Below are 23,570 nucleotides of genomic sequence, written 5' to 3'. Positions count from 1 at the left end.
TCATAACAATGCCGAAATGGTGCAGTGGTTGCTGTGAATCAAACAAAACAATGGCTTATGTACCGTATTCTTGTCATTTGCCACTAGTGATAACCTGTAGTAGTATTAACGTGAGCCGAGCACAAACTCGTGTCAAATCTGAAGAGTCTACCACTTAAGCAAGTTTTGATTGAATGGTTTCACAGCCAAAAGTTTGATAAATAAAAATGTGACCTATTGCTTGCAGGATTCCTGGTCCACGTGAGCCTCAGGTGAAAGAGGAGGAGAAGGAGTCTGACAGGGAGGCTGAAATAATGGCTCAAGATGCTGCTCTCTCGCAACTGCAGCAGTCACCACCATCAGTCATCACATTTACCCGCAGCAATCATACTCAAGGCATTCATTCTCAACTGGAGCCGTCACTATCACCAGTCATCAGTTTTACCCACAGCAGTCCTGAGCGCTTTGATGATAACAAGACTGCACTGCCTAAGGGCACCAATGATGTCCAAACTAGGAAGAGTGGCCTCAGTCCTGTGCTCAAGAGGGGCATTAAGAAGGTGAGCAGAATGTTATCCTCTTGCTGCCTATATACCTCTGCCATATTTATTGCAGCCAGTTGTGCTAAACTGCATCATAAGGTCGGCCGTGCTGCATGGTGCTGGATTAGGAAAAAATACTTCAGGTGTGCAAATTATCAAATTTTGGGTTGCATAGTGAGTGCAAATAACGAAAATTTGTTAAAAACGAACGTGTGTATATGTGTGTGTGTGTGTGTGTGTGTGCGCGCGCGCGTGCGTGTATGTGTGTATGGGGGGTGTGTGTTTAGGTAAGAACAGTAATCGAGGTGCCAAAACCATTTTTTTTTTTCAGTGAAATTTTTATATGTGATGGGCAAATGTGTGATGCAAAGGAATCATACTCGAGCAATGCTGTAGTTTTTTTCGGAAAAAAAATAGTACATATCACACTAGGTGGAAAACGTCAATTTTGTTATTGCGCAAAATGAGTTTGGATCCCTGTAGAAAGTAAAATAAAATTTTGTGGAACCTGATTATTTTTTTAGTAATTGTATGCAAACTTTCCTGTTGGAAGCAATCAAAAATATTTTTTGCCTTCTTTAATTTTGCAGCAGAAATATTGCTAACTTTTTAATTCCAATAAGGACACTTGTTAGGACATTAATGCGACAAGAAGGAGTAAGAACCTGAGGCTGGAATTGGCCTTAATCTATTCAGTCAGCATTAATCCGTTCTTTTTATTATCGTCGGACAGAATTAATACTTCTAGAATGGGCACATGATTTTTAATTAGGCTTGAAATCGTCTAGAATCCGAAAAATTTGAGAAAAGGTGAATTTTGATGGAAATTTAAAAATAAATGTCCTCTCCGATTTCCTTCAAAATTTCCCTGGAATATCTTCAGTACCAGGTAATTCTAGGTCAAGATAAAAAATGACGGAGGATTTTTGCTTAAATCCTGTTAAACGTGCGAAAGCAGATTTGCATGAACGTTAGCTTGTCTTGTTACTTTACTGTTTGTTTTCTAATGTTGGTTTATCATGCTGTTTTTGATGTCGTAAATGGTAGGGTTTTAATGTAGTTAAGCTGAGTAGGACGAGTGAAAGCAATTGAGGCAGTACTGCCTCAAAGGCAACTGCATGAAAAGACATGGCACAAGCAGTGCGTATACATCGCCTCTTCGCAGTTGCTTGCGTGATTCCGACGCTGATGGCGCTCACACGTTGGGAGCGGGGACAGCAGAGTGCGCTCGTGACGCGGTGTGAGTGGGATTATCCGCCAAGCAGGGTTGCTGGGAGTTCAAACGATGTATTAGAATGGCGGCGCTGTCAACAGTGATGGCACAAGCCCACAAACATCGCAAGATCTTGATGGCACAAATCCACAAAAACGAGGAAGCTCTTGCTTGGGGTTTGCCCATCGGAATAGTGCTTTTGCATTAAAAGTGTTATATTATATTGTTTTAAACTATAAAATTAAAGGCCTAACACAGACCATATTTCGTTCAGTTACCATTACTGGATATTGTGTGTTAAAAGAACAACGGTCATGAATTCGACTTTGAACTGAGCGCATGTAGTTGCATTTTAGTCAGTACAAAAGCAGTCTCAGAAAATACCTCGAAAACATTGTTTTGCTTGTCAGCCCAGTTTTTGTCACGTTCGACGTTTATGTAAATTCTCTATTCATCGTAATCTCTCCAGGTCTTGCTGAGGCCAACAAAGCCACCAAATGCTCCGTCCTTCCTAACTTGACGAGACCCACCGCAGTGTCCGATCTACCCCCCTAACCTCCGCCTCGCACCCATTCCGCGCAACATGTCTGCACACACACACTGGCCGCCGCCAGGCATACGCATACAACCACAAGCCACCCTTAGACACTATGGCGACCTACACAGACACCTGCCTCACGGAAACCATAGCAGCCTTTTTCCTTCCTCGACCCTTTCCTCTCTACAACCAGCACTCACTCAAGTGGTCCATGCACCTCCCCACCCTCCACTCTTGCCCTAGAAATATACGGGATCACTGATGCCATCACATACTCGCCACCCTGCCCCCCACACCAGCATATGTAGTGTATACAGGCTCGCAGGCAGCTCTGCGTGCCTTTCACGAAAGAGCCCTCCCCTTCCCGACTTGATCGGCCTTACACGTTGCCCGCACAGCATTGAGCCCAAGGCCGGTGACCCTTCGGTGGATCCCTGGTCACATGAGCACTCCCGGCAACGAGCTGGCTACCAGCTTTCCTGCGGTACTGTACACCGGGTGCCGGCGATTCCATGGACGAGCCCTCCGACGGTGCAAGGGAGGGGAAAAAAATGTCCAATTATCCGAATGTCGAATTATTGAATGGCCCTCCAAAACTGCCAAAAACCATTTGCGTGTAAGTGAAATTTATTTAGGGGGAACCAGGGTAGTTATTATCTCCTTTTAAGATGAAAACTCTGTGACAGCAGCAATTTCTTGCAGTTCAGTCAAATTTTTCAATTCGTGCACGGTGTCGGAAGCGGCAGAATGAGTACTGCTCCACAATGGTAATGATCTCCGCGACTTCTTTCGGTGTCTTTCAGTGTCTATAGATGGAGTTTCTTCGCATGTGGTGCTGCATGTGAGGAGGCTTCAGTGTACAAACAGTGAACAACACGTGACGAGCACGGAGTTTCGGCACGTGTGAAGAACGGAAATACAATGCAGATGGAAACGAAGGAAGCGCACGCATTGGCATCAGAGTAGCAAGATGCCCTCGAAAAACAAAAAATAAATTATCAGCAACAAGGCAGTGGTCGTACCGAACGCTGTGCGGCTCGACTGGCTCACTGATATACGCAGCACTTAGCCACTGTTGGCGCAGGCTGTACTCCGTTTCATGCATGGCAGGCAACGCTGCCAAAGCTAGCGTGCCTGTTTGCGCAGGCTTTATTCCATGCCCGAAAAGTAGTTCGCCCTACAAACAAAGTGGACACACGCAAATTTCGTTGCGACATATCTTAAGTGTCATGAATGGCAATCTCCTGGACTTCGTTTTACCTTCTGCCACACTTTCATCTTCAGCCGTGGCGGTGGCTGAGTGGTTATGGCGCTCGGCAGCTGGTCCGAAAGACGCGGGTTTGATCACGGTCGCGGTGGTCGAATTTCGTACTGTGCGATGTCAGTGCACGTTAAAGAACCCCAGGTGGTCGAAATTCCCGGAGCCCTTCACTACGGCGTCTCTCATAGCCTGAGTCGTTTTGGGACATTTAACCCCCATAAACTAAACACTTTCATCCTCCAACTCATCAAGACTTTGAGAAGTAAGAATCAATTTCGTGGTCTGATAAGCGGCTGGTAGGGCAAATCACCCTTACTTCCTCCGTACCTAAAAAGTAGTTCGCACTCATTGAAAATTATAGCTAGAGGGTCCGAGTACTGAGGGCCTCACAGCTGCGAGCATAATTTTCAATGCCACCACTTCGTTTCATACCGCTTTGCTTTCGTCCACAAACTCTCAACACCAGCTCTCAACGGTCACTCCCTCCGCACTCGGCCAGACCGAGCGCCTGCCCGCTAGGAGTCGCTAGAGACAAATGCACACGGGCGCGGCTCCCTTCGCGGGTACACCCCGAAGATGCCCGCGCCCCTTTCCACACGTAAAAATAAACTGCTAACTGCGGCTCATCAGTTTTGACGAATAGGAAAGCTCAGAACTAATGTCAGCGTTTTCCCTTACCCACGAGTTGCTCCCTAGGTGGTCTCGCAATCCGCCAAGGGGACAGGGGTTCAAGGTCGAGGCCGGCAGATAGCCCCGCCGTACGGAGCAGCGGCGAAGGAAACCGCAAGGACGAATGGGGAGGTTAACCAAAAAGGCATGAGTCCCCTTCTAACGGCGTGCACCAAAGCAAAACAAAATAAAACAAAACCGGACGCACAGCCTAGGTCACTGCCCTCTCGCGGAATATTCGCAACACATGTACAAAAAGATGCGACAGCGCGCCGAACCCTACACCTTCCCCCCAAGACTCGGCTAATCTATTCAGAGATAAGCCGAGACAACAAACAACAAAAAGGGTTCGGCAAGTGGCGGTTGAGTACCTCTGCACGAGCAAGCAACCGGAGCCTGCGAGACCGCATGCTGCGACCCTTCGTCACACAAAAAAAACACGCACAGAAATCTCACACTTTCGTTCGATCGACGTGCGCCTTTCTTGAGTACAACGAGTACAGTTTGTTGTCCATGCACACAGTTCCCTGGTCCACTATCCCCAGCGGTCACTGCGGGACGTCAGCCAGTGCACTATCCCAACAAGCGTTGAGTATTCTAGACAAGGCATCTGCGTTAGCGTGGTCGGCTCCTCTGCCATGTTCAATGGTAACATTGTAGCGTTGGAGCGCAAGAGCCCAGCGCGTAAGCTTTGCACTTTGAGGCATACTGCTCGTAAGAAAGGACAGCGGATTGTGGTCAGTGATGACAGTCACGGTGGCGGCAAACACCCACGTCTCAAACTTTTTTAATGCCCAGATTACCCCGAATGCCTCCCTCTCGATTGCCGCCCACCGCATCTGCGATGGTGTGAACTTGTGACTGGCGAAGGCTATCGGCGCCTCAGTGCCGTTGTCAGAAAGCTGCGCTAAACAGGCACCGGCTGCTACTGCCGACGCGTCTGTAAAAAGCAGATACGGCTTTCGCGGGTCCGGAGTGGTCAGTGAAGCCGCCTCGCTTAGAGCTTTCTTCAGGGCTTTCAAGGCTTTGTCCGCGTCATCTGGCCACGGTATTTTGTTCGGCACGCCTTTTCCTGTCGGGCGTGTTAGTGGCAGAGCGATTTCTGCAAAATTGGGAACATAGCTACGGTAGTAGCCGCACAGCCCAAGGGTGCTCCTCAATTCTTTCTTTGTCTTAGGGGCTTGAATTCCTTCGATGGCCTCAATTTTCTCTTTGGCTGGGCCATGCCGGCCTGAGCCGACAACGTGCCCTAGGTACCGGATTGAAGGCATCGCTACCTGGCACTTCTCCCAGCTAGCGTGCAGGCCCACCTCCTCCAGAGTGCAAAACACCCGCTTTAAATGATGGATATGCGCTTCTAGAGATTGGCTGAATACGGCGATATCGTCCAGATAGGCGCAAGCGTATTCTTCCTGCCCGGCTAGCAACTGGTTCATGTTCCTTTGGAAGGTTGCCGCTGCGTTCTTAAGACCGAAAGGCATCACCCGCCAGGCAAATTGACCTAGGTGCGAGATGAACGCTGTCGGAAGCTGAGAATCCTGAGCGAGTGGCACCTGCCAATAGCCGCGCCTGAGGTCCAGAAGTGTTATGAACCTCGCGGCTCCGACTCGCATGATCAGCTCCTGGGGGCAAACGATAGGAAATGCGTCCGTCTCGGTCACCGCGTTCAGCGCTCGGTAGTCTATGCAAAGACGTACCGACCCGCCTTTTTTGGGAACGCACACGATCGGGTGTGCAAAAGGGCTTTTACAGGGGTAGATGAGGCCTTGTGCAAGGAGCTCATCAATTTGCCTCGTTACTTCGTCTTTTAAAGCCTCTGGGATCCTATAAGGGTGGCATCGCCTTGGAGTTGCCCCCTCCGCGAGCTTTATGCTGTGCTCGCCCACGCGCGCGATCGACGGTTCGTTCGCAAATAATGCCTGGTGCTGCTTGAACGTGGCGTGCACCAGCTCCGCTGCATCCCTGTCTAAGTGGCTTGTTTTATCCGGCGTAGGCATTACCTGGTCCTTCGGGACGTTGCTTGCGCCTGGGGTATATTCGATTTCTCCAAAATCGCAGTCGTCATCAAATGTAATGCTCACCGAACCTACCTTCCCGACGTAAGGGCGTAGCTTATTTGCATGTACTAGCATGCGGCGACCGTCACTCATCGGCACATGGTACGAGTGCTCACGGTACCTTTTTGTCACCACCGTCGGCCCTAGCCACTTCGGGTACATTTTCCTTGGCCTCTTGTCATCAAAGACGAGGATCGCCTCACCTTCGCGAAAGGTTTTTACCATTGTGTGCTTGTTGTAGTGCGACGAGTACGCCTCTTGCTGTTTTCTAGTCGTTAGCTCCGCAATGTCGGCCGTGATCTCGAGCTGTGCTTTCAGATTTTTCAAATACTCAGCGGGAGCACTCGCTAGCTCCCCAGGTACCTCAATGTCTCCTGCCCAGCTTTGCTCCAGGATACCGAGTGGTCCTACTGGGTCTCGGCCGTAAGGCATTCGGAAGGGTGACATGCCAGTGGTGTTGTGTGGCACCTCCCGATAGGCCCAAAGAAGAAAGGGAATGAACTTGTCCCAGTCTTTCGGTTCATTTTCGATTACGTGTGAGAGCATGGTCTTAAAGACTCTGTTCCACCTCTCCACCGCCCCATTGCTCTCCGGATGATTGGGAGTGGAAAAGCGCGGGGTACAGCCGAGTCTTTCGAGGAACTCCTTCGTAAGTGCGGCTGTGAAATTGGTGCCGCAGTCTGAGCACACCACCTCAGGAGCCCCAGTCCGGCTAAACACCGAAAGCAGCGCGTCGCAGGTTGCCCTGGCGGACAAAGACCTTAGGCAGACTACTTCTGGCCAACGCGTGCACAGATCTATTATGCAAAGCGCGTACCGATGTCCTCGGCCAGACGATGGCTCAATCGGACCTATGATATCCACGTTCACTTTCTGAAAGGGAAACTTCGGGCGAGTGAGAGGCGTTATCGGTACCCTATCGGTTCGCCGGTGGTCTGAACACACTTGACAGCTATGACAGCTGTCACAGTGTTTGCGAATATCCGACTCCATGCCCGGCCAGTAGAAACTGTACTTTAGGCGAGCTTTAGTCTTGCGAAAGCCCAGGTGTCCCCCCCAATAGGACTCGTGTGCTAGGCTGAGTGCGGCCTCGCGCCGTTATCTTGGCAGTACTAACTGCTGTACCCCTTGGCCTAGCACCTGGTCTTTATGATACAAAACTCCGTCTACGATAGACATGCCCGCCTTGCGTTCTGCCAGGCCTGACGCAGAGTCTCATCCTCATGCTGCTCCGCGCGAAACTTCTGTGCTCCGCTAAGCTCAGCCGTGCCGCCCGCCTGTGATGGCTCGACCTCATTACTGTCAACTGTCTGCTGGGGCAGGGTTTCGTCTGCGAACGCCAGGACGGGCTCGGTGCCCACGCCTGGCCCTGATCTATCTGGTCTGTCTTCAGCCGGCGGCAACAGAGTTCCCACCGCCTGCACGAGACTCACTGTCCGTCTTGCCCGAGTCGTGCAGCTGTTCCCATGCGTCTGCGGAAATTAGACAGTCGGCTTGTGTGAGCTTGTCGGTGAGCGCACACAACACCGGTGTCGCATCGTCCACATTTTCGATCAGGGGAGCGCCACGACACAGCGCCAACGGAACTACTGCCAGTTTTGCCTCTACCTTCTCTCTGAAAGCGGAGACGGGATCGATCGTCCCATGTGGGGATACGAACTCCTCAGGTACAAGGCTTTCGCGCACTACGGTGATATCTGCACCGGTGTCCACAATAGCGCCAATAACCGCTTCCCTACAGCAGATTTTAATGTCCTTGAGCGCTGGACGCGTGGATTGCAAGGCATGGGTGGACACGCGTGCGTTAGCCTATCATCGCGCGGTAGATTCTCTCGTCTATCAGCTGGGTTCTCACGATCAAATGGGCAGTTCGCGACAACATGTCTCCAGCTTCCGCATCAGAAACAGCCACCCGACCGCGATACCTTTTTCTTTTCTCCTCCTGGCCTGACTGCGGCTATTCTGTCTCCTCGCTCTGCTCCATGCTTCTGCGTAGGTGTGGCTTCAGTTCTCGGTTTTGGGGGCGTGTCAAAACCTTTAAAGCTGTCGGCTTTCCTCTGAGCGCTTCCCTTCCCGGCGGCTTCCTCGTATGTCTGTAGCAGGGCAGCTATCTCATCCGCATTCAGCCATTTCTCACCCTCGCGCAGCTTGACATATTTATGTTCTTCTTCTGATAGCCCCGCCTTGAGCTGGTCGGCAACCAGTAGCTTCAATAATCCGTCAAAAGACGACACGCATCGTGACTTTAAATAAAAATTTAAGTAACTCTGGACGCGTGTGACAAAAGCCTTCTAGGTTTCTTCGCTGCGCTTGGTGGCCCCAGAAAACCGCCTTTGATACTCTGCGGCTGAAAATTACAACTCGTCTAGGACCACCGCCTTCAACTTGTCATAGTCCCTGTGCTGCTCTGCGGTGAACCGTGTCGATAAGTAGGCTACCCGCTCAGCCAGCACCGGGAACACAAGCTGCGCCCAATGTTCGTTCGGCACGTTGTAAGCCACGAGCGAGCATTCCACTGACTCAAACCAGACGGGTACTTCACCGTCTGCTGGCAATTTGGGGAACGCGCCGGCGAATAGCTTAGCATACTGTCTCAACCGCTCGTCCTCGGAATGCGCCGCATTCTGGCTTCGAGCACGCATGATTTGCATCTCGAGCTCTAAGGCTCTTATTTTTTTTTCATACAATTCCAACTCTTTCTCAATGTTTTGGCCATGCCGTGACCCATACGCCTGGTTGCTGCCCCTGTCTCCACCGTCCCCCCTGTCACCACTGTCACTACCGCTGTCCATCGTAGATGCCTTGTCGGGGTTAAGATGACCAAATCGGGTTATCATCAACTACGCAAGCCTTAGTCGAACAGTGACCGCTAAGAAAACGAAGGAACTAAGGAACTTACTCGGAGCTGCGCTTAGGGTTCTCTTTTCGGGCAGGAATGGCGGCGACCTCGGACCAGGTGCCGACTGAAGCCGCTAGCTGCTGCCTTTACTCGGGGATGCCGTTTTCTGTCCGCTGAAGGCCGTTTCCGCTTGAATCTTCCAACTGCCGCCGTTGCTCAGGGATACCACTCTGTGTCTGTTGAAGGCCTTGTCTTTGTCGTTTCACACCCGATGCGGTTCGCACCTTCGTACCCCCGTAGCCTGTCGTCCTTTCGGTATCTCGCCTTGGATGCCGAACTTCGTCGTTCTCTCCGTGGATGTCTTTGTCCGTTCCTCGGGGCCGCTGCAGAGCACCAGTACTGTCGACTGCGCCAGTAAAGGTTTGCCGGTGGTGTTGGTCCGGTGATTTCCAGAAACTGGATGCACCGCTTTAAGGCTTCTCGATGGCAGGCGAAGCGATTTAGTGAGAAACGAACTTTTATACAGGCTATTTACAGATGGGTACGAACAAAAGTCAGTATACGGCCACAACTATCCGCGGCCGGCCTAGCCGACCGCCTGCACAGAGGCGAGGGACACCGCGTCCCAACAGTCAAACTGGCGCGCCTTGCACCAGCTCTCAACGGTCACTCCCTCCGCACTCGGCCAGACCGAGCACCTGCCCGCTAGGAGTCGCTAGAGACAAAAGCACACGGGCGCGGCTCCCTTTGCGGGTACACCCCGAAGATGCCCACGCCCCTTTCCACACGTAAAAATAAACTGCTAACTGCGGCTGATCAGTTTTGACGAATAGGAAAGCTCAGAACTAATGTCAGCGTTTTCCCTTACCCACGAGTTGCTTCTTAGGTGGTCTCGCAATCCGCCAAGGGGCCAGGGGTCCAAGGTCGAGGCCGGCAGATAGCCCCGCCGTCCGGAGCGGCGAAGGAAACCGCAAGGACGAATGGGGAGACTAACCAAAAAGGCATGAGTCCCCTTCTAACGGCGTGCACCAAAGCAAAACAAAATAAAACAGAACCGGACGCGCAGCGCAGCCCTCTCACGGAATATTCGCAACACATGTACAAAAAGATGCGACAGCGCGCCGAACCCTACAATGCAGTTCAGGCCTCTGGACGAATATCTGGACGGTTGCTTGTTGAGCACGTCATATCTCGACGTCCTTACGAGGCCCCGTTCGAATTAACCAATGTGAGCCCAACGCCGTATGAATAAATGAGTTTCCAACACCATGGACTTGAATGGATGTTTGTCGGGACTCCGGCGGCAGTCTAAATTTCTGAATTAACGGTGCCAAATTAAGAGCTTTTTCTGTAACGGTCCAGTCTCTTGCATATATAGCGTTTTAAGGTTATGATGGCCTTTCATTCCAGAGTCAGTTTAAAAAACGTATCCTGCACTGAATGGTTTTAATTTCAAAATCTTTGACGAAATGTGAACTTCTCCAAATAAAAAGTTTTTTCGGGCACACGACTTTCTTTCCTCTAAACTGTATTACCAAATAAAGGGGAACCGTTCATGTCGCTATCCTCACAAGGAGTGGCCCTGCACAAGATAATAAATTAGTAAAGAACTGATTCCCCTCTGAAACAGTGGTGCAAGCCCCCTAAGCATTGCCTAAATTAGATTCAACATCTTTATCTTCTATACATGTGATTATCGTGTACTTTCTAAGCTCTCTTCTATACTGTCCTAAAATTCTGCAAGCTCACTATGCCAAAGGTCGTGAATGCTAATATCATTTAGCTTTCCTTTGACTACCTACAAAGCTAGTGGCTGTTTCTGTGTCCTCATTTCCAATCGAAATCAAGGTGTTTAGCGTTTGTGACTAGCCCACCATTGCAGTTGCACAAATTTTGCTGTGCCCTGTGGCTGGAAACACCAGCTTTGTTATTTGGTATTCCTTGTGTGTTAGTTAATGATACTAATATTTGCTCTTACAGTAACTGGGAGTCTTCTCATTGGCAAAGGTTGGCATATAGATGGACATGTGTTTATGCATGGACACCTTGGTTTCGATGGAGCCAGCCACTCGTGTGCCGGCTCATGAGATATTTCGTCGGAAATAATGGCGAATCCTCGCGTCCAGGCTTCAAGGTGGAAAAACATGTGAAAACGTCCTTATTTTTTTTTTTTTTGCCGATGCTACTCATTGACTGCTGCATTTGAAAACCAACTGGTTAGTAAAGTCAAGCTTGCTTATAATGAACATGAGTGTCATGTGGCGTCCGTTCGTTATGTCCCGAAGTTTGTAGTAAGGGGACCACAGCTTTAAAGACAGTTGCTTGTCAAAACACAAAATTTTTTCTTTGCGAAAAAGTCCATGATGGACGTCTGTTTTTGCGGCGCAGATCCGATGTGGGAGGTTTCCAGCTTATTTTAAGCAGAAGTGTGCTCTTGGCAGAGGCCCTTGGCATAGACAAGTTGTCTGAGGCTCTCTATGTAGCCGATTGCTACAGGTGCGCTTATGGGTGCTGGCTCCGAAGTTTCATCCTCCTCCGATTCCTCCGCGTCACTCTCGTCCTGCACTTCAGAAACGATACCCTCGTCCGTGCACGGTTCCGCGGTGTCGCCATCATCATCGACAGAAATAAAATCATTCCAGCCAATGTCATGACCCCCATGTTGGAGACAACGACATGCTGCCACAAATCGCCGCCGGGCTGGTCATCTTCCGAATTATCAGGCTTGGCATCAGACACTTGAAGCCAGCTTTGCGGAAGCAGTTCCGCACGCTAGTGGCCGTCACCTCCGCCCAGGCCGCTTTCGTCATCTCTACCACTGAATACAGTGGAAATGGGCATCGTGTTCCCGTCCGCCATCCCGAATTACAACCAGGGCCCGAGATTTGAACGAAGCCGATGAAACGCCTGCACCGCAACAAGAGGGACAAAAGCGTGCAATGGGGTAGATGTGCAACACACACAGGTGGCAATCAAACCAATCAAGCTAAAGATACAGACGCCCAGCGCCAGCGAAGAGGCCAATGAGGGGCATCCGTGAGCGTCAGTGCAGCCACCTCTTGGCTCCCACGGAAGGCCTGCTTCACGAAGCGTGGCCTCCGCGATCGGTGACAGCGCGGTTGGTCGCGGAGGCCTTGCGCCGATTTGCAAGAGTGAGGAGAGGGAAGCGGGGTTGCGAGGAAGGGTGGGAGGGTGATCTTGGAAGCCGCGTCGGCGGGGAAAGGGTAGCTCGCTTGAGAGTGGCACGAAACAGGGCTGGCAGTTCGCCTGCGATGAGGCTCGGCCCGAAAACATATCGCGCGCCGAGCGCACAAAGGGGTCGGAGGCAGGTTATCTCGCATCGCGGCGCCGGGTTTATGCCGTCTGTTCGCTGTAGCCGATCAGCAGGGCTTAATGACGTTCGTTATACGTGTGATTTCGTGCCGTTGAAACAGTGTATATTTTGACGGTCGTGCAGTTCTCGTTCGTTATGAGCGAAAGTTCGTCTTAAGTGGGGCCGTTATATGTGGGCTCGACTGTACTAGGCAAAGCGAAAATGCAAAACTATATTTTCTGCTTGTAGACAAGCGTCATGTTTGTAAACAAAGGTGGTGCTGCGGTTACCAGCGATACTGGGTTTAGGCAAAAAAGCAGCGTGCCTTCATTGCGCCAAGCGATGCTGCCCTCGAAACCAACTCGCGTATGCGAATATTTCAAAGCTGTCGCGTCTCTTCTGATTAGAAACATTTGTGTTGATTCCCGGAAAGCAGTGCAGCACTTTTTCAACCTGTTCACCAGACAGAATTACCAGGCAGAGGGCTGCATCGTCTTCCTTCTCCTCTCCTAGTTGGCAGCAACAGTGCAGCTATGGCGGGCGACTACGTTGTAGACGAGAAAGCATGAGGTATACAAGGAAACTACCGTATTTACACGCTTGTAAGTCGGCCTATTTTTCAAAATTTGAAAATCTGAAGTTGGGGGGGGGGGGGGGTCGACTTAAAATGGAAACAAAAGCTTCGCACCATAAATAAAGGTGAGCTAAATGCAATGTCAGGCATGCTACAGCGTGGTTGCATTTTTGCTGCTTGGCTCCGTCGCATTACTCTTGGTGCTGGCCTTGAGCAGCTGCTATGTCAACGCGCAGAACCAGCATGCCCACCCCGCATGAGGCAGCTGATGGTGGCTGTTGATAAGCAGCAAATGGGAACCAGCCCACTCCCCACACGTGGCCGCAGATTGCGTCTGCTGATAGGCGGCGGCGGCGACCCTATAACGCATTCGCGTTCTACTCTTAAAGGGGCCCCGAAACACATTTTCAGTGCATTATTTTGCTTGTTGGTTGCATAGAATGAGTTATAGCGATGCTATTAGCATCGGTTGTACTGCGTATACTGTGGCTTTTAATATTTTAATAAGCTCAAAAAACAAATTTGTGGCGCTGACGGTGCCACCATACAGTGGCGGTTTTTAGCAGCGGATATGACATCACTTAGTGCGAGCTTGATGAGTGGACAAAGAGTAAATATACTGCAAATTCTGTTAATAACTAAAGATACGTTTTGCCAAGTTTTTGTGTTTTGTATTACATATACAAAACCAACTTGTTTGCCCTAGATAAAAGCACTGTAAATCAAGTAAAACAAAAACACGCCACCAGAGGCATTGGCTACTTTTTGCATCAAAGGACTTTGCGCCTCTCTGTAAACATCCTACGACCTAGCACTAAACACTTATGGCTACTCTCTATGTATCTGAGAGCGGCTTTGCGGAATTGATCCGATCGAGCCATTGCACTCTATAAGCGTTCGTTTTGGTCCCAAGAGAGGATGCGTTCATTTCACATTTAGCAGGCAGTGCGCATCGTCAGCTTGTGGAGGATCACCGGGCGGAGGCGCCAGATGGCACCACGTTCAGGTCAACAGTAGGGTGCCTCAATGCCAGCGCCGGGGTGGAGACAACTTCAGCGGCGCCGCCATATTGAATCACACGGGATCAGCGGCGCTAGCGTTTGTAACGGCGCCGTTCATGCTCTCGGCGCGCTTCAAAGTGCTTTAACTTGAACGGCCTTTTGCAGCGAGAGCTACTCTGGGCTACCAGTCGAGCATTTCGCGGTACATGGGAGAGGCCAGTTGTGATTCAGTATGGCGGCGTCACTTAAGTTGTCTCCACCTTGAACGGCGGCGCTGGCATTGAGGCACCCTAGTCAACTGCGCGCTCCTTGCTCGCCGTGGCCAACCAGCGCGCTAGGAGCGACGGGTGATGGTTGGCGGTAAGCAGTAGCGGTACGCGCTATGCTAAATGTGTCTGATATCTTGCTCAGGCTGTCACACCGTCGCAGTATCTCGCGCTCGAGTTCGGATCCATAAGTAAGGGAACGTCACTGATCAGTGTTCCCTTCTGCGCCGTCGATGCGACGGTGAAGCATCGCTGTGTCAGCTGCAGGCATTCACATGGTGTTTGTAACCATGCAAACGGTGCTGCCAGCCTTGGCATGAACGAGTTACAGAGAACAGGCAACCATGGAGTGCAAACTTCCGCCACGTGCTAAGATAGGCTGTTTTGATTGGTTGCACTGAGCGTCGTCATTGGGAGAGTGAACTGGGAATGGGAAGCTGCGCGAAAATCGAGTTGAGGGCAGCATTTTGTTTGCATGTATTTTGAAATTTATTCATTGAATAACTCCCGTTCCTATGCATCGATTCTCGTAATTCTTCTTGAGTCAGCACCTGTGTGACATAAAGAATCCATCTGAAGCGTAACCGGCATCCGTTCAAGCGGTGTTTCGCAGCCCCTTTAATAGGCGTCGTCCAAGTCTTTTTCTGCTTACTTTTCAACCGCGCACTCGGCGCTCAAGGAAGCGTCGATAGTTGATGGAAAGGCCGCTTTTCCAATCGCGACGGCACCGCCACTCGGAACCACAGCGGCGCCGGGCAGTGTTGGTAGCTGCCGGAAGAGCTGACACCGATCACGCGTAGTTTCTAGAATAAGTATGATAGGTATAAGTATACAAAATGCATAACAGTGATCGGAATTGAATGTGCTAATCAAATTTATTTCAACATAAATACTTGTTTAAAGTATTGTGAAAAAATAGAAAAAATTGATAAGGAACAAAAAATTTGTATTTACATGACAGTAACTGTCCAAAATAATTTATAAAAGTTCTAGCAATTACAAAATGATTCAAATTCTTTTTACAACTTGGCACTAAAATGTAAAAGTTATAACTCAAATACTTTTTGAGCTAGAAATTTTTTCTTTACGTTCTTTGAAAAGGCTGATTTCAGTGTGGCCTTGATATGATTATTACAGTCTGACAAAAAACAATTGGAAGTATTATGTTATGTGCCAAAGTAAAGCTTGATAAGCGTGCTTTTTAAAAATACAAATTGTAACTAATATCATTTCAGGAAAAACTGAGAAAAATTATGCAAACACAACTAGCAGGCCAAGGTTCCGGGCTCTGTTTGCACCTTTTCAGCACCTGAAGCAAAATCCCATCATCAGAGGCCCTGATGCTCGATGCATTGAAAATATGTGCTGCCGATGCAGTAGAATCGCCTGCAGCAGGGTGTTTTTGAGCACGCACCGTCCCCGCGCTCGAGGCCATGCTTGGAGCAGCCTACGTCGTAACCTCTGCTTCAAGGGCATTGCAAAAATTCGCGCTTCGTGGGGAAATTGCAATTTACACTGAAAAATGAAACTAGTTTCTGAACAACAAATCAGATGGCACCACATAATCGTAGAGAGTTCATATGCTTCACAGCAGCGCTTCGCTCGCATAGGCATACCGGAAAACGAAACTAGCAGGACAATGTTCCGAGCTCTATTTCTGCAGTTTTGAGCTTCTGAACCAAAATCCGACTATGCGATATCGTCAGGACACCCTGCTGCTTGATGCATCAAAAATATATGCTGCCGATGCAGTAGAATTGCGTGCAGCAGGGTTTTTGCGAGTGCGCACCGTTGCCGCGCTGGGAGCACCCTACGCCGTAGCCTCTTCTTCAAGGGCACTTCAAAAATTCACGCCTCATGATTAAATTGCATTCTATGCAGAAAATGAAACTGTAATTTCTGAAGAACAAACTGGATAGGTAGCGCTTCGGTTACTGGCTGGTGCCGATGGCAGAGGCCGATCGCCCGAAAACCGCTTTGATCACCCTCGTCGGACTCTATGAATTTGATGTCCTGCCCTTCAGCCTCTGCAATGCACCCACCACATTCGAGCGCATGATGGACAACCTACTGCAAGGGCTCAAATGGCACACATGCCTTTGTTACCTGGATGACGTTTGTCGTTTTTTCCCCGGGTTTTTCGTCTCGCCTCCAGCGCCTTGAGACTGTTCTTCGATGCCTGGCCGACGCTGGCCTCCAAACCAAATTTAAAAAGTACCGCTTCGGAGCTTGGCAGCTCACCATTCTCGGACATGTCATGTCAAAGGATGTTGTTCTCCCAGATCTGGAAATGTTGCAAGCTGTGGCAGAATTTACAAAGCCCACCCACTTCTGTGAAAGAACTTCGCAGCTTCGTTGACCTCTGCTCCTACTTCCGCCGCTTCGTATGCAATTTCGCCCCTATCATTGGCCCCCTGACCAAGCTCTTTTCCAATCACGACCTTTAGGCCTGGTCGCCAGCCTGTGATGCAGCCTTTACGACAACCCGTCGCCTTCTGACGACTCTGCCCATCCTGCATCATTTCGACCCTCGTTCTTCCACGGAAATCCACACCGATGCCAGCAGCATCGGCCTTGGTGCAGTACTCGCTCAGTGCAAGCCTAGCTTTGACGGATACGTTGTCGCTTACGCCAACCGGACACTTAACAAAAGCTGAAGCCAGCTATGCTGTCACAGGGAAGGAGTGCTTAGCCATCCTTTGGGCAATCGTAAAATTTCGCTCCTACTTGTATGAGCACCCTTTTGATGTTGTCACCGATCACCATGCCCTCTGCTGGCTGTCCTCTTGAAAGATCCCTCTGGCCGACTGGCGCGATGGGCTCTGCGACTCCAAGAGTACGACATTCGCGTTGTCTATCGTTTCGGCCGCAAATGTGCAGATGCTGATGCCCTCTTACGTTGCAGTCTGCTGTCTGAGGCAGTGCCTTGTATATCTGCCCTGCATTGTTTGTTGTTTGAGCCTGCTGATATGGCTTCCGAGTAATGCAGGGACCCATGGATCGCTTGTCTCTTGGGTTTCCTATCTGGCCAATCGTCACAACCTCCTTCCCGTGCTCTCCGTCGCCAGTTCCACCATTTCGCCATCAGAGACTGGCTTCTTTACCGTCGGAGCTACCTCCCGGATGGTCGCAAGTGGCTGCTTGTCATTCCGACTCATCTGCGCTCAGTCATTTGCTCCTACTAACACGATGATCCCCAGTATGCCCATGCCAACTTTTTGAAGACCTTCACCCGTCTACGATATCGGTAGTACTGTCGTGGGATGTACCATTATGTTCGCCAGTTCATCTAGTCTTGCCCCAAATGCCAGCGCCGAAAAAACCCGCCTCGCTGTCCCACCACTCCTCTTCGGCGGGACTGTGGCGGTCTATTATTATTATTTTTTTTTGTAGTGAAAGTTGCCTCATTTCAGCAACGCTTGGCCTTACTGAAGGCGGCACCGGTTTGCAGACATATGTACAGAATCTTCTTGCTTCTGGGATAAAGGGGCTTTCCCGGCTCATTTTGGACTACCAGAAGCACAAAGTACAACTATATGATTTTGCGCACCTAAAGGTCAATTAAACGAACTATCGTTGATCCAAATGCATTGCAAGTTTGAGATAAGCGTTTTATTAATCTGATTCCAAGCCAAATTGCCATGAAATACTTTTGAAATAGGGCAGAATTCTGAATCCCGTTATCCAGATTTACAGTAGCCACGTGAAGAAGCGAGCATATTCTTCTTTTTACTTATTAAATGCTTACAAACAAAAACATGCTTCCAAGGCATTTTCTGAGACTCTGCCATTGTGCTAACTAAAGCACAATCACATGCGCTCAGTTCGAAGCCGAATTCATGACCATTGCTCTTTTTAACGCACAATATTCCGTAATGGTAACTTAACGCAATGTGGTCTGTGTAATTGTTTTAAATTATAAAATTAGAGGCTTTTTTGTCTACTTGATCCACACTTTTTCTTGATCACACTTTTTGATCTAGGATTACCAGGTACTGAAGGTGTTCTAAAGAAATTTTCCAGGGAAAATCAGAGAGTGAGCTTTTCTTTCTATTTTCTGCATAAAGGGCATATTTTCTGCATGTACAAAAATGTTATCAGTTAAATGTGACAGAAGGCCGTTTCAGTCTAAAGTTGAACGAGGAAAGAATGATGCAGCAAACATTACAGTATGAGTACGCAGATGGGAAATTTGCAAGGGGAATGCGGAGTAAAATGCATGCTGGAGGGCTGATGTAGGGCGCAATATGAAGTGAGCTGTAAAAAACTTGTGCAACTAGCGCATATTGACGATTCGATGACGGCAAGAAAGATTTTTTAGACCGAACTTTGCTTTTAAAGATGCCATGCTGATATTGTATGAATAGCATGAATGAATGAATCTCGCAGCTCGATTCTGTACTGACTCTAGTGAAGTTATCAGATAGATTTGATTAGGGTTTCAGGTTGGGGATGCATAGTCTAGTTTTGTTCAAACCAGGGACTTGTATGCGAGATGTTTCACGTCTGGCGGTGTTTGGTGCAAATGACATATTAAGAAACCCATTGTTCTGTTAGCTGATGGTAGGATGTTAGTGATATCCGCATTCCAGTTTAGATCATCGCATAGGATTATGCCTAGGTATTTATAAGAATTTGTTAATTCTACTGCGACGTCCAAGATTACATATGGGAATAAAAGAGGGTTGCATTTGCGATGAAACGACACTTGTTTGTATTTAGCAGGGTTGAGTTCCATGAGCCATTGGCTACACCATTCTTGCACACAGGTTAGGTCATTTTGAAGAGCTATATGGTAGGAAGGGTTAGCAACTCTGTCTAGACAACGCAGTCATCGGCAACCATGTGGATGTTGGAAGAAGCATGCGTGGGTACATCGTTGATATACAGTCACACCTTGTTATAACGAAACTGTTTATAACGAATTAAGGGATATAACGAAGGAATGACGATTTTCCTTGGAAGCTCTGTCAACACGGCTGTAACGAGGTATACTTATTGCCGGGCCCGTTCAACTTGGTTGTAACAAGGTTTACCTGCGTATCAAAAACGGAAGGGGACCAAGCACTGACCTTTGAGGGACTCCCGGTGTTACTTGGAGGGAATAATGATATTATAATTATGTTGGCGTAATGTCATGAGGCCTTCTTAGCATTAACCCTTTAACTACCATATTAATTCCTGAAAAACATACTAAATAGCCGAATGTTGTTTAAGTTGTCATCATTTTTTCATGATTCACAAAGAGCGCAGCAAACGCAAACAAAAGGGAGACTAGACAACGCCTGTTTTGTCCAGTCTCCCTTTTGTCTGTTCTTGCTGAGCTGTTGTGCATCATGAATATATACCAACTTTCCCAACTTTCTTCACTCATCATATTTTTTTCCAAGTAATTCTTCTTAAGTTATACTATTTCATTGCTTTCAGGTTGCAGTTAAGACAAATTTTAAAAAGAAAAAACTGCTATTGAGGGTGGCTTTCCCTCAGTGCATGCCTTAGTAATGGGTCATAGTGTACAGAAATGCGATGTATTTATTTGATCCAATATGTTGTAACATACTGCAAATTGCTTAGACATTGCTTTGTCCTAACACAAACCAGGTTTCGTCATTAGTAATGAACCGAAGCATGGCCTTGTGGTAGAGCATCCACGTCGCATTCGGGAGGTGCTAGGTTCGATCCCTAGTGCTTCCGGGTACCCACCGGTTTTTTAATGGGGACAAGATTTCCCTTGACCTAGCTCTTCTAGGGTGAGATTCTTGGGAAAAGGGTCTTGAACCAAACTGTTGCCTTGACGAATGAGAGATAAGTTCCACCGTCAAGCAACCCTAAATCCGCCTCGTGTGGGAGAAGCCCGTTTGTGGCCCCTTTTTTTTTTCTTGCAAAGTCGAGCAGCTGGAAAAACCAACTTGCCCAGGACTGCAGTGATAGGTTTGAACCTGTACGTCTGTTGAGACACGCTGATTAGAGCATACGAGCTGAGTTGAACTCTTTACTTGGGAGTGAAACATCAACCACCTTTGCAGGCTGAGTGTTAGAAACTAGGTTTGCCTCCGAAAGGGCACAGTGGGGTTTGCGGAGCCTCCTCCGAGCCCACACTCCTGAGGAAGCCGGGCGCCGGGCCGGGAGGGCTTGTACCCATTTTTACCGTTGGCTGTCCAGCAGTGGGTTTCGAACCAACCACCTCCCACAGATGAAGTGGATGCCCAGACCACCAGCATGTTACTGTCGTCACCTCCGGTGCTCTCATCGTCATCTGAAGCAGTCTCCAGCTAGCAAACGAAGTCAGAGGCACTGTCGGAAACAAATTCTAGATTGTCGGTAAAACTTCTGTTCGAACTGCTCAAAGAAGTAACTCATTTTCTCCGGACATCGCTGCCACCGCTAATGGCACCAAACGCATTTTTTTTTTTATGGATAACTAACGTCCTCTGGTGTTGAAAATTGCAAGCTATGCACTTGCCGGCTGTAACTCATTTTTGGTAGTAAGTGCAGCGCATCATCAGGCCGGACGAATAGTGGCTCGTCATTGGCGATACTGGTACAATCTTCTACGACCAGTGCAACTCGGGGTTGGCAGTTAAAGGGTTAGGTAGGTAAGGGAAGAGAAATCATGTAGTAGCAATAGTACAAAGTATTTTTTAGGCCAATGCCTTGTTAAAAAAAAGAGTTTGACGGTGTTGCACAACAATGGGGCTTAATGAACATAATTCTGAAGCACCTCCTTACTAGAGGAGTGCCTTCAGTGGGAAGATTATTGAAGGGGCAAGGCTGAGGGCAATGCTGGGGAAACACAAGACTGATCGTGAAACTGACACAAAAGTGGCTAGTTGAGCTACGTAAGCTATGTGAGAGGCACTATCCCTTTCATGCTCCCTCATGATGCCTCAGTTTAAAGCGCTGGCTGTTTAATGCCAATTCAAATGCACCATTCAAGATGATACGTGGCGTGCCTCGTCCTCGCATGTGGATTTTGCCAGAAATCAAACCCCTTGATGGACCCGAACACTGTCTCAAACCGAAGGTTCATTTCGGTTCTCGAGTGTCCAACTGGTGTCTTACTCTTGATGTTGGTATAATTTGCCTGCAGTGATGCCGAAAGATAAGATGCTGGCCACAGGGTAGAGGAACACAGATTCAAGCTTCGTCTTTTAAATGCACCACCTGCCATAAATTAGGGCTGTAGTGCTCAAAGCACACGTTATGCATTTTGTTTCATTATCATCTCGGTTTCGCACACGTAATTCCATGTACAATACAGCAGAATCTTGTTGTACGAGCACTGCTGACACGAAATCATAAAATTCCCTGGTTGAGTGGGGATTGTGCACAATGTGCGGAATTCCGGAAGTTTCAAACCCCCTCTTGCGCCACTTCGGACGACACTAGTGCACGGGCCCGTGCTGCCCGTACATCACCGACGGCGTGATCACTAAGTCATGTGGTGCGCACTGCGAGCAGTGAGTGGCAGTGCACAGCCCGCACATTGCTGATCCTGTAGTTTCAGTAGCATTCTTCAGTAGCACCTTGTTCAGTGATCTCTCACGTGCACTGAGGCCCTGCATTCACAACTTCTTTTGCCACTCCACTGTGGATGCCAACTGTGAAGGTTACAGAACGGTTTTCACAAACTGTGGGTTGCTTGCTGCTCAGCATAGATTTCAAGAAAGGAAAGAGGGAGTGAGATTTTGCTGCTCATTGAGTGAGAAAACTGTGTTGCATGGTAGCAAAGCTACCTGTGAGATATTGCGGTAGTGCTCAGAACACTGCAGTCGCACAGGGCCTTCTATCACCACCTACACCAGATCCTCGCTGTCGTTCAGTCTCGTCACTATCTTCTCCACTTGAGAAATTAAATTGGGAATTCAACATCCTCATTTCTTGCGCTCGACGCTAACTTTCTTCCGCAATATAATGCCACACGGATGATGACATGTTTGTTTGAAAGTTTGAGAAAATCTAATGCTAACAGAGTGAGCCTCAACACACAAGGAACGCCTTCTACCTTCTAGTGTGAAAGCTCTCAGTAAAAGTGTGGATGAAAGAACATGTGCTGCCATATATGTTTTAAATGTAGAAAAAACACCATTAGATGAGCGCAGCTTGTCGAAGTAAAAAACAGTGAAACATCCATGACAATATGAGCTCGTCGTAGGCAAAAAAGTGGTAATCGCTCATGACAAGCTGAGGTTGTCATGAACCTTTAAGGTGTTAAGTTAGTCAAGCCTTGCATTTATGTCACTGCAGGCTATGCATCCAGAGTGCCTTTGAATTCAGAAAACACCATTAAGATTATTTATTGTGGTGAAAGTTTTGTTGGAAAAACGTTTGTCATAGCCCCTTGCGGCATTGCTTGTACATTTGTTCCAGTGTTTGTTCCAGTGTCATGAATACTTTGCGGCCGCTGTGGTCACTTTTCGATGGGGCGAAATTCTAGAGGCCCTTGTCCTCTGCGATGTCAGTGCACGTTAAAGAACCCCAGGTGGTCGAGGTTCCTGGAGCCCTACTCTACGGCGTCCTTCGTAGCCTGAGTCGCTTTAGGATGGTAAACGCAATAAACCAACCAACCAACCAACCATAGTCCTCCATAAAGTCAGCTATAAAATTCCAATAAGGAAGGGCGTCAGGCTGGCAGACACGATCTTGCCAGTGCTATTTATTGCTCGTTTAGAGGAGGTATTCCGATGTCTTAATTGGGAACAGTTGGGGATAAGAGTTAATGGAGAATACCTAAATAATCTGTGATTCGCTGTTGACACTACCTTGCTGGGTCACTCAGGAGGTAAACTGCAAAGCATGGTCAATGATTCACAGGCAGAGCAGAACGCTGAGTTTAAAAATTAACATACAGAAAACCAAAGTAATGTTCAACACTCTAGCAAGAGAACAGCAGTTCACAATTGGTAGCGAGGTGCTTGATGTGATAAGGGAATACGTCCACTTAGGGCAGGTAGTGACCGCTGATCCAGATCATGAGAGGAAAATAACTAGAATAAGAATTGGGTGGAGCACATATGGCAGGTTCTCTCAGATCATGAATGGCATTTTACCAATATCCCTCAAGAGAAAAGTGTACAACAGCTGTATCTTACAGATACTCACCAGCGGGGCAGAAACGTGGAGGCTAACGAAAAGTGTTGAGCTTCAGTTAAGGACAACGCAACGAGCTATGGAAAGAAAAATGATAGGTGTATTGTTAAGAGACCGGAAGTGGGAAGAGTGGGTGAGGGAACAAACGCGTGTTAATGACATCCTGTTCGTAATCAAGAGGAAGAAATGGGCTTGGGCAGGGCATGTAATGCGAAGGCAAAATGACCG

The 23,570-nt window shown here is 48.6% G+C and overlaps 1 protein-coding gene across 2 annotated transcripts in view; it reads left to right on the top strand.

Annotated features, from left to right (window-relative positions):
• LOC144115380 (uncharacterized) overlaps positions 1–23,570 on the top strand; it is a 152,680-nt gene that overhangs the window by 26,563 nt on the left and 102,547 nt on the right. For both annotated transcript variants that reach the window (XM_077649747.1, XM_077649748.1), the window contains exon 4: positions 227–539. In XM_077649747.1, coding sequence (XP_077505873.1) covers positions 227–539 — 313 coding nt within the window. The remainder of the gene's footprint in view (positions 1–226; positions 540–23,570) is intronic.

This window comes from Amblyomma americanum, chromosome 1, assembly GCF_052857255.1.
Source record: "Amblyomma americanum isolate KBUSLIRL-KWMA chromosome 1, ASM5285725v1, whole genome shotgun sequence".
Lineage (NCBI taxonomy): Eukaryota > Metazoa > Arthropoda > Arachnida > Ixodida > Ixodidae > Amblyomma > Amblyomma americanum.
Note: the sequence above shows the minus strand (reverse complement) of the source record. Positions and strands in the feature narration are given on the sequence as shown.